This window comes from Lissotriton vulgaris, chromosome 4_1 (assembly GCF_964263255.1).
Source record: "Lissotriton vulgaris chromosome 4_1, aLisVul1.2, whole genome shotgun sequence".
Lineage (NCBI taxonomy): Eukaryota > Metazoa > Chordata > Amphibia > Caudata > Salamandridae > Lissotriton > Lissotriton vulgaris.
Window position 1 is genome coordinate 996,599,805 of NC_141691.1, and position 14,853 is coordinate 996,614,657.

Here is a 14,853-nt window from a genome sequence, read left to right on the forward strand (position 1 = left end):
TAATTGGCTGTAATTTTTTCCCCTTTTTACATTCATTTTTACTTCCTTTGCATTGTTTATGGGCAAAGCCACAGCCTCCTCCACCCATATGTTTCAGCCCTTATCAAACTGAATGATCCTTCCCACTTGCTCAGGGCCTTTTCTCAAATTCTATGGGTAGAGACCGTTCTAATTGGGCCCAGTCTTTTTTCAACTCTTTTTCTTCATTGTCATCATTAAAATTATTTCGGACTTAACTCATAGCATTGATGTTACAATCAACAACAATTGTTAAACAATAGACAGCAAAGAAAGACCATGACCGGGCTTAACATCCAATATTAATGCACAAAGATGTTTTCCTCCTCGCCTTCCCCTAAGATGTGGAGCTAGGCCTAATTATCTCACCCAATGGTCTGACCATCCATAGACGATGTTCTGCTGCCCAAAACACTTGGACCCTTAACGTACCACGTGTCTTTAGAACTTGACAACTTTTATTTTGCCCTTTACATTGTACTGATTGTTGTGTTGTTCAACTCCTTGATATCAGTATTCAGCAAAAAGAAAGTGTGCGTGCGCACACACCCAAAAACATAAACAGATAATACACACGCAACACATAAATGGAGCACCAGATACCTCCCACCTTTGATGAAGGGCAGATATTACTAATGATGTATTGTTTCTATAGACTAATTGGCTGAGGAGGAGCTGCAAGTGACGTGCCTGTCCAACGTCGGACTACAAATTAAACACGTCACAGGATATTCACACAACTCATTTTTGCCTCTGTGCTTCATAAACTCTTCTTTCTGATAAAAAGAGGTCGCCCCCCACACAAAAGGATGAATGAATAAATACATTATAAAAAAAACAACACTGTAGACAGGGCATTCCAATGACAGAGGAAAGGATTCTAGGGAAAAGAGAGAATTCGTCAATACAGACTACAGTTTTATGCCTCCTCGTGCATCAAGTGTACAGAAGAAACATCTAGGACTAAAGATTATAAAGAACGATTAAATGGGGGGAGGGGTGGCTTGCTTTAACATGAAAAATAAAATGTTTATGGACCGTAAAAAATATGTGATATATGGGGACTACAGAACACTGAACTAACAGAGGTGTAACCCGGCTTTACTTAGTTACAACTCACTTCGACCTCTACTGTCCAAGAACACAATCACACAAGTTTACTAATACTCAGGGCCAAGCGTTGTCAAATAAAGGGTTTAAGGATAGGGTTTCCAGAATAGGTCCAGTGCGGACCGATCCATACCATATTTTCGAAATGCACACGATACACTTACATAGAGTAAGTATAAGTTTACCTCACTTACGTAGACAATAGTCACTCTGAAAATCTGACATGGATCCAGTCTCACCCCTAGATGGGCATTGGACTGCCCTGGCTTAATGGCTTCCTTCAGCAGGGCCATTTTCTCAATATTTAGGAAACACTGTATGATATTGCGCAGCCTTTAGGAAATCCTTCTTCAAACCGTTTCCCTGAACCGGCTGGCCATCACGTCCAATCACCCAGTGATGCGAATCCCTTCACAGCATGTCACAATCACAAATAAAGCATGGAGAGAAGTGACAGCGCCTCCCCTGGCCTGTCGCCGCACCCTGGGCTCCGAGCACATGTTCAGCACCGGCCCTGAGCGGACAGCGCAGCTCGAGCCTAAGCAGCCTCCGCCAGACTCCATCCCAGCCAGCCCACGCGTCCTTTATTTACAACTCCCGGCGTTGCCTCTGACAGACGCTTCCGGGATCGAGCTGCGCCGCGCGCCGGTGGGCACGTGCTTGCACAGTCACAACAAATACAGATCTGGAGGATATCCTCAGCGAAACACAAGAGTGCGACGTGTGCTTTTCATTGACCTGTAAATTCAACACCGACTAACACTATAAAAGCAGCATACGCATCTTTCAAATGTTAAAGGCCCACTTCTGTATCAAGATATAAAACGCAGAAATCTATTGCAAAAAAATAAATACTCATTCAAGCAGGATAGTTTCGTTCAAATCATATTTATAGTATATTCTGACTACCCTTGAAGCAGCGACCTGTGCACGCTACATAGAAACTGTAACTTAAAATAAAAAAGCAATAAATAATTAACAATGGTCCGGCTGCCACCTTGGACTGAACAATAAGTGCATAATATGTTAATAAATGTACGCCAAAACCAATCACAGTGTGAATTTAAGAATTCTGCCTTAAAAAAACAGCATCATCTTCTTGCATACCATAACTGACAGCTTTACCATCAATTGAGAAGTGACAGGTGTTTAATAGGCTAGTAAAAAGTAAACACGCAAGAGCCATTGCAAGCATTAAGTGACGAGTATCTCACTGGCAAATCAACTACTGTCTTGAAACGAGGCAAGTAAGCAAGCACCCACCCAGCAAGTGCAGAGTGCGTATTCATCCCCGTGAGCGCCCTCTCGACTCCCGCGTGAGGTTTCTGGCCTGGAGTGTTTGTTTATGAAGCGGCAGACAAAGCGAGGGAGGCTGGGCTCAGCTGACACGTGTGAATGGCTGGATGACCCGAGCGCCCCCTCCCCTGGGGAGGCGGTAATCGCTTTATAACACCATGACATAATGTTTCTGGGCTCGGATTCAGCGGCAGCAGGCCATCAGGCTCCGTGTCCGCAGTCTGTGGGAGCGCAGGCTTATGTCAGTGATACCTCCGCTCACGGCGCCCGTGCCCTCTCTTTACCCGTGCCTCAGGGCTGAATCTCCGCTCACTCCCTGTCCTCACCAGCACCCCCACCCCCCCTCTCCAACAACGCATAGGGAGGGTGTGAATTGGCGGCTGAGGCTACGACTGAGTCTCAGCACAGCCCGTGTCTAGGCTGCAGTCATGGCTGTTAAATGGCCCAACGTCACGAGTAATGGGGATGACTTTCAGTCTTCCTTATTTCAAGTAACTGTAATGAACATTCCGAGCCTCGCGGGCTGATAGCGTGGTATACGTAGAGTAAAACTACTAGTCCCAGCATGCTTAGTCTCGTAGGCTGTAAAAGCAGGAGTGGCCGAAAGTCGCAGCGATGACATGGATGCTGTTGACACTTTGTTGGGTAGCGCCTCTACTGCCACAGATACCCTTACTGTACTACACAATCGAATATATGACCCTTGTTACCGTGCGAATTAATTCAATGTAATGTAAATGGTGCAGCGTTTAAGTGCACGTGTGCTCACTGCACTCCTCAACACCCAGTTCCTCGCGGAAGTTAACCACGCGCTGCCGGCAGTAACTGGCTGGTTTAGCCCCAACAATACGGACAAGACGGAAGTCCTCATCCTGGGATCCTCGCCCTCCGCCTGGGACGACTCCTGGTGGCCCCCCGCCCTGGGCACCGCACCCAAACCGACAGACCACGCACGCAACCTGGGCTTCATCCTGGACTCCTCCCTCTCCATGACCAGGCAAGTCAACGCCATCTCCTCGTCGTGCTTCAACATCCTGCGCATGCTACGGAAGATCTTCCGGTGGATCCCCACCGAGACCAGGAAGACGGTCACCCAGGCCCTCGTCACCAGCCGACTGGACTACGGCAACGCCCTCTACGCTGGAACCACCGCCAAGCTCCAGAAGAGACTCCAGCGGATCCAGAACGCCTCAGCCAGACTCATCCTCGACGTCCCACGACACAGCCACATCTCCAAACACCTGAGAGACCTGCACTGGCTCCCGGTCAACAAGAGAATCACCTTCCGTCTCCTCACCCACGCTCACAAAGCCCTTCACGACCAAGGCCCGAGCTACCTCAACAACCGCATCAACTTCTACGCTCCCAAACGACACCTCCGATCAGCCAAGCACGCCCTCGCCGCCGTCCCCCGCATCCGAAGAGCGACGACAGGAGGAAGGTCCTTCTCCTACCTGGCCGCCAAGACATGGAACTCCCTCCCGACCAACCTGCGCCTGACCCAAGACCACCTCGCCTTCAGGAAGAAGCTCAAGACCTGGCTGTTCGAGCAGTAGCAGCACCCCCCCCCCCCCCCCCCCCCCCAGCGCCTTGAGACCCTCCGGGTAAGTAGTGCGCTCTACAAATGCCTATGATTGATTGATTGATTGACGTATTATCCACATACGCCAGGCCCCGCATATACAGTCACGTGCTGGCATGGATTCGTGTGTTTGAATTGTATCGTGTGTGAACATGTTTCTAATAAGCATCTTGTGTCCCGCTCCCCTGGGGGTTCCTCACAGAGCGAGGAGGCGCTCACGGTGCATCTCACAGCTGAACAAAGCCAAGGCGACCGCTGTGCCGGCGGCAGCCCCCGTGCCCAGACTCAGCCGGCACTGCCAGTGGTCAGATCCACGGCCCCCCGTCCTCTGTGGTCTATGCCCGGCGCTAGTCTTGTGAGCCAGAGAATGCCAGAGGGCGCCCACAGCCCAGGCTGGGCACAGCATCGCGCGCCACAGAGCTGCACAAGGCACCGCACACACGTGCACAAAGAGGCAAAGCGCGCACACCCACGTCTGGGCAGAAGGTGACAGGCATGGGTAAGGGGGGCAGGGACAGAGAGGTGGGAGAGCGGGGCACCACCGGGTCAAGAGGAGATGGAAGGTGAAGAAGGCAACCTCCAGAGACCAGTGGGAGGGAGGGGTGAGATTAGGGGAGCGCCCCCTGGTGACTTGGCAAGGGTGCGCACAGGATGAGGAGTATGCATCCAGTGGAGGGCAGTGGCTCATGAATCAGAAGTAGGGGGCATGCCAGGTAAGGAAGGGTGAGAGAAAGTGAAGGAAAGGGAAGATACCACATGTGAATGCACGTGAGAACAGAAGAGTGCAGGGTTCAAGGAATGAATGTTCTGTATATCCAGAAAGGGAATGGGGCAGCAGAAGAAGAGAAGAGTGTGTGTGTGTGGCGGGGGGAGGGGGGTGCTGTGAAAGTAAAGTGGGAAGCAGGAAGTGGGGGTGAGCGATGGAACATACGCATGCGAGGGTAGAGGGTCGAACGGGGTGAAAGGCACAGTGTATCCAGAAAAGGAGAGAGAGAGAGTCTGAGCAGGAATGTGAGAGCGGGAGGGAAGGGGTGTTGGGCTTGGAGGGGGCGGTGGTGAATGGAACACAGGGGTTAAATGGAAGAGCAGGAAGGGGAGGTGCAGGCAGCGAGGGTCGGTCTATCCTTGATACGGGTGGGTGGGAGCACAGGGAGGGTGTTAGCGCGCATTGGCCCCGTGGGGCAGTTCCTACCTGTCCTCAGGTTGAGGGAGATGCGGGCCTCGGCCAGGTAGGGGGTGTCGCTCTTGGAGCGCACTCTGCGGATGGGCCGGCGATCTGCGGAGTCCAGGTCCTCTGTGGAAGCCGCCATTAATGGGTAGGCGCTGTAGACGGTTGCCCGGCGAGCTGCAGGAGAAAAAAAACGGGGGTACGGGAGATACGAAAGGGGGGGGCACAGAGCCGAGGGAAGGAGGAGGGGGAGGTGAGACCAGAGGGTGACAGACCGAGGGAGGAGGGGGGACACGGAGAAAAGAGAGAGAGAGAAAGAAAACACGTTAAGGACCAGTGCTGCTTTTGGACGGGAAGTGGCGAGAGGTGGAGCCGAGGATAGATGCCGCCCCCTCCCCTTACAGTCCTCAGACCGGCAGGAGCCGGCGCCCAAAGCCGCCCCACTCCGTTCCTCCCCGGCACAGCCTTCAGATAGCTCCCGGAGCCCGGCAGGGTTCAGCACCAGGGACAGCGTGCAGCGCCGAGCCCCTCACAGCGCTCCCTGCACACACGGCCCCAGCTCCACACCCTCTATTGTCCGAGGAGCAAGACACAACCCCCCCCCCCCCCCACACACACACCATAGTTCCCAATATTACCCCCTCGAGCTCGAATCCTCTCAGACATTTTCTCTGTTAAGGAGCTTTTTTGTAGGCTCTGCAGCCTGCCCTGCGCTGCTGCTTTCACACAGGTCCAGTAGACAGGGGCAAATACTTCTCAAATAAGTTACTTATTTCCATGCAACGCTATGATAACTGAAGAACGAATACACGTCACTGCTGTCAGTGTAATGCACCCAATGATGCAATCACGTAATTGATACTTATCTGATATGTCTGACTTTAATTTCCTCTTCATTGTCCAACCCCTCCTATTCCTGGGTGCTTATCAGTATTCCGACTTATGTTTATTGCATCACACTAACACGTATAACAATTTTCTGCAGCATAATTTGATACATATTTAGTATGCTCATTAATCATTTGTAACCGCGCTCAATGAAGTAGCTGCAAGGTAGCACGCCAGTGCTACACAACGTTAAAAGATGACTGCATTGGGCAGTCCTTTACACAAAAGACTCTGGCGGAAATAAATCTACAGTCAAAAATAGGAGCACAAAACCTGGCATACAAGCACAGAAGGCACTCGGGGGCATTGTGGTAAACGAACTGCATAATGACGCTAACTTTAGGTGAAAGCCAATAGTATGGGCAGAATGTGAAGCTAGAGAATAGTTTAAATCAGGCTGAAGGAAAACAATAAGTCAAAGTATAAAGTATTGACTAACATGATTACACGACATTCTACCCCTTTACATTTCTTTTACAATCCCAACGCCATGTGGTTCATATTTCCTTTTATTTCTTGCATTGTTTTACATTTGGCTCCATTGGCTTTCCTTTCACATTCACTAACTGTTCCAGTGATACATAACCATGATATTGACACTATGGCTGACCTCTTTTCAAACTTAGGCTTCTGACCAGATTTTTTCATAGACTGGATCGGTACCACCAATGGTCTTTTTTTGGAAAGGGTTTCCTCCTAAATCCTGTAAAACCCTTGACTTGAATTGTTTTCATTGCCAGGGGCGGCCTGTACCGACTCAATTCAGATGGCAGTCGCAACTCAGGACTGTACATGCAACCTACCATGGTTTAGTCACGTTTTGGGTCCCATATCGTCTTAAGATTGATGCTCCTTTCTCATGGATTAACAAGTCTATCACTGGCCTTCATTATCAACTGCTTTTTTTTACAACTCTTTAAGTTGATTGGGATACGTTCGCAAAAAGATGATTTTTTCAATATGGTTCTTAACTAGCATTGCCTGTTTAACTGATTTCAAGATTAATCGTTTCCCCTAGAGCTGTGTATCTCAGTGTATCACTGTGTGTACACCATCACAGATGCTTCAGAGTGTATATGTACAATTTTTAAACGATTTTGTGTATTGTTTCCCATTTCTTTGTCTTCTAGGTACTTCTGGACTGCATAATCAGGTATGACATTTTAATTATACAATACTATTAATAGATTCACTAGTTAATTGTTCTTATCTGGGCCTTTCTTTTTCAATGCAGCTATTTTGATTTATTGTGCATGTTAGATCCTGTCTTTGTCCTGATGGAGACACTTTATCGTGGCATGGTTCGAAACACTGTTGACATCTATCTGGCTCAGAAAGAAATTTGTTAATTAACATTTCAAGCAGAAACCTTCCCCTCCTGACAATACTTTGATTTCCCTCTGGCTTACGGAACCCGCATTTGCTGGTATAACAATGCCCTAAGCTTTTTCTGCCATTTAAGTTTTAATTGTGATCAGTTCTTTGCGTCACCTGCACAATTGATTGAGCACTGTGTGCTCACACTAAAGTGGGTCCTTACTATTCAAACATTCTTATGGATCCAATATGGATAAATAATTACTTTTGTTCAGATTGCATTCTGTTGTCATATCCATGCGAAGTTACAGTATGCGCCTAACAATACATTATTTGAGTATCATACAAACAATTTATAACTGGTTTAATGATACAAGCTAGGACAATGTTGCATGTTTGAGGTTGATACCCTTGTCCTGCTGGGTCTATGGGTTGCTTCCGTGGTAAACAGTGTGTGAAGCAATTTGAGAAATCTGAAAATTCTAACAGGATTATTTGATGATCAACTTTGCTAGTTACTTATCCTGTATGAAACTGTACAGTTCACCATGTTTCACTTCAGGCATGAGATATGTAATTTACTCACAGTAGTCTCTGTATGGGCCTTTGAGAACTCTTCCTAGATTTTAGTTACAACTCAGGTGCTCTTTTGGACACAAACACACGAGTTAGGAGAATGGGATGAGGCAAGTTGACTTTTGGGCCTGAAGAATTTTTTTAGGTTTCACCTGCACATCGCTTGCAAAATCTATTGTAGATCAAACAAAGCCTAAAAAGGCCTCAGTGATCGCCCGTTTCTTACCTTTACCTACCATTGGTTGACTGACGTCACTCTCCATTTCTTTTGCCAACACCGCCTTCTTTCCCTTTATATTCACTTCTTCTAACATCCACTTCAGTTGTTCTGGTCCTCATTGGAGCAGAATAGAAGATCAGTTCCCTACCTGTGGCCAGTGTCCTTCCACTGGCCACCCACGTACACAGGTACTTTTTTAATTTCCACACCAGCACTCCATAAGAGTGCATGTGTTTGGAGACCTTCTCTGTCACTTCCACGAAATCTGTTACTGCGGCTTAAAGTCTGGGTGGGATTTCACGTGCTTTAAAGCGCCCACCTTGTGGCATTTTTAAGAACATTTCCTAATTACTTAAGCCCATGGATTCCTGTGCTCCTTAACATATATTATGCCCCCGCCCCACTTCGCTTGGGAGTAACAGGGGTCACCAATATCAACCCCCACTTTATTGAACTAAGTCTTCATACTTCATCCATCACGAAGCCAGGTGATAACTAGAGCTTCCTACCCAGGACAATCGGATCTTGCCTTGGGTAATTTTTTTGCTTTATCTTCCCAATAGAGCTCTGCTTTTTTAAAAGCTCAAGTTTACTATGTGCAGATTCTAAAGCGCTTGGAGAAGGGGTTAAACAGCCTCGTGGTGGGGTTGTTGCTCGAGTCCAAAGAATGCTGCACAAGTAACATTTCCAACCTTTAACATGTCAGTATGTCATGATGGCGGCTGGGACTGTCAAAGCCATAACGTGTTTGTATAGGCGAATGGTAGAAGAGGGGCTGCGGCCACTGAGTCGGTTGTGAGGGAAATGGGAAGCAGATCTGGGTAAGGAGATTCCAGAAACAATGTAGCACAGGCTATTGGAGAGGGCGTGGATGAGCTCACGTAACACTAGATTCCAGCTTATCCACTTCTATGTGTTGCATAGGGCGTACTTAACCCCAGCACAGATAAATAGATATTTTAATGTGGATACAGCCAGATGCCCCGCTGCAACTCGGGAGATGCAGATTTTGCCCCCATGATGTGGAGATGCACGCAGTTAGGAACATATTGGGAAGAAGTGGTTGAGGTGTTATGCGGGGTGACGGATAAGCAAATAGAACCGGACATGGGAGTGTGCATATTGCATTGGTTTCCTCATACAGCTCGGATTAAAATCACAAGCAAATTCTTAGATTTGGGTTACTATTAGCCAAGAGGGAATTGACAAGGCATTGGAAAGCCAGGCAGGGGCCCAGTATAGAGCACTGGAAAGCGGAATTCACTAGTTGGGCGGCCAGTGAGAGCACAGTTCGGTTCCAGCAAGCCAAGAGAGCTAATAACAAGAAGGCACTGGAAACTGTGAAAGCGTGGGAGGCCTTGGTAGCACTGTTATTATTACCGAAACCGGAGTCAGACGGAGACTCAGTGGAGGTGTCGATAGGAAACCCCCGGCTTGGGAGATTGTAGTGGGGCTTATTGTGGACCCTGGGAACACTGCTGCAGATATTTGGATGACCTATATTAGACTCACATCCTATAGAAAGTAGTAGAGACATATACCCCTGAGCACTTATAATGCCAGATAGTTTTTCAGTTGCATTAAGAGAGAACACACCGGTGGACGGGGTTAGGGAGGGCAGAGGGGAGGGAATGGCAAATAATTCGGGGAGCACGCGGCTTGATTGAACTTAAAGCCCATTGGACAGACTTAAAAGACTGACACACCAAAGAAACAGGGTGGAGGTATTATGTGCTGGAAGTTTACAATAAGGTGATGGAACGATGTATATCAAGCTATGCAATGGGGTTACAAGACAGACACGTAACTATATATTTGTTTCAAGGCATGTGATCCATTACAAAGATGTATGATACAAAGTAATTGTTGTGTTTGTGGTGGAAAATCAATAAAATATATTTAAAAAATAAACAAGTAACATTTCCAACGTGATTCGCAAAAATACGTGCATGGAAAATGTACAATATTAAAGAGTCAATCCCTCAAATAACCTTTCTAAAGCCCTCTCATGTATGTTGTCCTTGAGAAGATTTTCTTGTTTTCTTTCATTGAGCGAGCTTTTAAAAGGTTCAGCCCTTTTTCCAATGACTTATGTCCATACTATTTTATGAAGACACTAATCGGATCAGGATGCTGACTATAGCAAGTTTTACGTGGTCTTAAATACGTGAGGACATATACCCCCTTCTTTCTCATTGGTATCGTAGTGGAGCGCTGGACTGTTACATTGCCTGCATTGTCAATTGTGCCACATTGGTATCGTAGCGCTATATCGCATTGCCTGAGTGTTTGCTTCGCCTTGTTTCGCTTTTGTTTCTGCTGCCATTTTGTTGTTTGTTTGCCTCCCAGCCCGTCCCTCCACCCCGCTCCCGCCTCCCAGCTGCTCCTCCCTCGCCCCACCCCCTCCACTATCCACTTATGACATATGCTTTTGCGTGCAGCGTTCACATGCAGCGGGCGCGCCCTTTGCGTGCCGAAGGTGCGCCAAAGGTAAGCCCGTCTACGCCCGTTCGTGCCTGGACCGCGCCCAGCGCCAGACCCCCTGACCCCCGCAAACTCCTCTCCACCCGCATAACGTACGACTCCACTACCCTCTCAGCACTCAACTCCGGCCGTCTCCCAGACTGCTACCAAGCCGCCCCAGGACACACCCATGGACCCTTCACCTGCCACTCCTGCAAGTTCGACTGCATCAGGACCCACACCAAATCCACAGACTCCAAACAGAGCTCTGACACTAACCACCTGAAGTGCATCCTACTCAACACCCGCTCGGTCCACAGACACGCCATTAAACTTTGGAACCTACTCGGCACCACATCGCAGGACGTCACCTTTCTTACAGAAACCTGGATGAACGCCTCATCAGTGCCCAACATCGCCATAGCCATCCCGGACGGCTACAAGATCATCCAAAAGGACCGCATCAACCAAACAGGAGGAGGAATCGCCATAGTTCATAAGAACACCATCCGCATCACGACCAGTTCCGATGACAACCTCACAACCGCCGAACACCTTCACTTCCAGATTCACACCGACCCTAAGACCACACTCAGAGGCACCCTCATCTATAGACCACCGGGACCCCGCACACAATTCAGCGAAGACATCACTGACTTCATCAGCCCTCACGCCCTCCCCTCTGAGGACTACATCCAACTGGGAGACCTCAACTTCCACCTGGAAAAGAACAACGACAGCAACACCACCACCCTTTTGGACAACCTCGCCAATCTCAGACTCAAACAACTTGTTGACACCCCCACCCACTTTGCCGGGCAAACGCTCGACCCAATCTTCACCTCCAGCAAGCACATCTCCTTTAATCACACCACAGCTCTCCATTGGACGGACCACAGCTGCTTTCACTTCAATTACAAAAAGACTACGACCCACAACCACCCACAACCAATTCCCCGGAGAAACTGGAATAAAATTACCACTGACCAGCTCTTCACATCGCTTCACCAAAACCTTCCTGCAAAATCATCAGACCCAAACCAAGCAGCCACCAACCTCACACAATGGATCACCCACAGCGCTGAAGAATTAGCACCCTTGAAAAACCATCAAATCAAGCAAGGCAGCAAAAAAGCCCCCTGGTTCAATGATGACCTTAAGAAATCCAAGAAGATCTGTCGCACCCTCGAGAAAGCCTTGCGAAAAAACTCAACCACTGACAACCTGAACACGTTCAAGAACGCCACCCGCAAACACCACCAACTGATCCAATCCACCAAGAAATCAGCATTCAAGGATCGAATCGACAACAACGCCCACAACAGCAAAGAACTATTCAACATCGTCAAATAGTTTACCAACCCCACCGCCGGCACCAACGACATCACTCCATCCCAAGACCTCTGCGACTCTCTGGCCTTGTTCTTCCACAACAAAATCGCTGACATACATAACAGCTTTGGAGGCCAGCCCACCCCACATACCTCCGAACTAAAACGCCCCTCCAACAACCTTTACGCCTGGAACCCAATCACCACTGAAGACACCATCCGCCTGATGAACACCATTCACTCAGGATCGCCAACCAACCCATGTCCCCACCACATTTTCAACAAAGCAGACTCCATTATCGCACCCCATCTCCGAGACGTCATCAACTGCTCCCTCAACTCCGCCACCTTCCCGGAAAGCTGGAAACACGCCGAACTCAGCGCCCTCTTGAAGAAACCTACAGCAGACCCCACTGAACTTAAGAACTACCGCCCCATTTCGCTCCTCCCATTCCCTGCCAAAGTAATTGAGAAAGCCGTCAACAGTCAACTCGCCGCCTTCCTCGAATCCAACAAATCCCTCGAACCTTCACAGTCTGGCTTCCGAGCCAAACATAGCACCGAGACCGCCCTCATCGCAGCAACAGACGACATTCGAACTCTACTGGACAATGGAGAAACTGCTGCCCTCATCCTACTCGACCTCTCCGCAGCCTTCGACACAGTCTGTCATAACACCCTTATACAATGCCTCAGCAACGTCGGAATACAAGGAAAAGCATTGGACTGGATAACCTCGTTCCTCGCCGGAAGAACCCAGAGAGTCCGCCTTCCCCCTTTTAGATCAGAGGCCACCAAAGTCATCTGCGGCGTACCCCAAGGATCTTCACTCAGTCCCACCCTCTTCAACGTATACATGAGTCCCCTCGCATCCATTGCGCGCCAACACAACCTCAACATTATCTCCTACGCAGACGACACTCAGCTGATCCTATCCCTCACCAAAGACCCAAACACCGCCAAAACCAACCTACACGAAGGGATGAAAGAAGTAGCCGAGTGGATGAAGAACAGCCGTTTAAAACTAAACTCGGACAAAACGGAAGTCCTCATCTTAGGATCACCCCCCTCCGCCTGGGACGACTCATGGTGGCCACTGGCCCTGGGAACCGCACCCATACCAATGGACCACGCACGTAACTTGGGCTTCATCCTGAACTCCTCCCTTTCGATGACCAGACAAGTCAACGCCGTCTCATCATCATGCTTCAACATCCTACGTATGCTCAACAAAATCTTCCATTGGATCCCCACCGAAACAAGAAAGACGGTCACCCATGCACTGGTCACAAGCCGACTAGACTACGGAAACACCCTTTATGCCGGAACCACAGCCAAACTACAGAAAAAACTCAAACGCATCCAAAACGCCTCAGCCAGACTCATCCTAGACATCCCCCGCCAAGCTCACATTTCCGGTCACCTGAAAGACCTCCACTGGCTCCCCGTCAACAAGAGAATAACGTTCCGCCTCCTCACCCATGCACACAAAGCCCTCTACGACCTAGGACTCGAATACCACAACACATGCCTGTCCTTCTACACCCCACCCGCCAACTTTGATCGTCCAATCAAGCCCTCGCCGCAATTCCACGCATCCAAAGATCCACCATGGGAGGAAGATCCTTCTCCTACTTAGCGGCCAAGACCTGGAATTCCCTCCCCACCCACCTCCGCCTCATACAGAACCACCTCTCCTTCAGAAAACAACTAAAAACTTGGATATTTGATAAGTAAAGCTCCCCCCCTCCCTCAAGCGCCTTGAGACCGTCTGGGTGAGTAGTGCGCTATACAAATTTAAACTTGACTTGACTTGACTATATATATATATATATATATATATATATATATATATAAATATATATGAAGCTCCAAGAAACACCAAATAAACGAGTCACTCTTTTAAGCGGGTGCTTGTAACGCGATGGTGTCCGCGTAACCAAATGCAAGCTCCAAGTTCCTTAACGATACCCAGCCGGGTTGAAGGAAAAACAGCACTCTCGGGTACAGCAGCAGTGGTTCACCAGATAGTTTATTTCAGAACACAGAACAAACGTGTTTCGGGAATGGAATCCCTTCGTCAGTGTTCACATCAGAGAACGCTGTGCAGCATCATTATCAAAGTTTGCACAATTCATTGTCACAAACAACGGACTACAGTCATACGTATAGTAAGCGCCATCGTAGAGTGTGTATAACTCGAACATATAGACATAGCTGAGTGTTTTTCTTAGGAAAGTCAAATCATTTTAAACCGCCGTGTATCAGCCCAAACGTTAATGAACATTTGTAGTGAAAAAGTTTTACAGAGAACAATTCCGCCGTGTATCGGCACGCATGAATTCTTACATTCAAAGATCATGCTCAATGAATTAAGGGACTAAATCGTCCAAACAACATAGTCCTGAGAATAAATAATTTTATGTAGCACAATGGATCGTTCATGCGAAAATCACAGAAATATAAAAAATGCTGTATTGAGCAAAATCTTGCTGTGTATCGGCAATTGCAGCCAGAGACTTGGCTGCTGTAATCTCAGGACATTACTGTGGGAATGACAAACCTACGACAGTACTGCTATGCTATTGAAAATATCAACTAGACACATATCTAATTTTAAACCCATTTTTCATCACAATTGTCTATGTTTGCATATAAGATAAAATTCCATAGAATCCAAATTCACATTAGTCATACTGACACATACTTTTCAGCCCAGATGAGATGCTAGTTCTTCTCCCATATTTAAACCCTTAGGCGCCCTTGACTCTAGATCTATAATGAATCTAGATTCTAATCTTCTGAGTGTTTGTAATCTGTTGCCTCCTCTAGGCAAGATTTTGCTCAATATAGCATTTTTTATATTTCTGTGATTTTCGCATGA

The 14,853-nt window shown here is 48.0% G+C and overlaps 1 protein-coding gene across 1 annotated transcript in view; it reads right to left on the reverse strand.

The window, feature by feature from the left end:
• The window catches only part of PHACTR1 (phosphatase and actin regulator 1), a 1,119,307-nt gene extending 1,113,940 nt beyond the window's left edge, over positions 1-5,367 (reverse strand). Inside the window, exon 1 of the mRNA XM_086965262.1 lies at positions 5,199-5,367. Within this exon, the coding sequence (XP_086821388.1) occupies positions 5,199-5,316 (118 nt within the window). The 5' untranslated portion in view covers positions 5,317-5,367. The remainder of the gene's footprint in view (positions 1-5,198) is intronic.
• Positions 5,368-14,853: the final 9,486 nt, after the last annotated feature.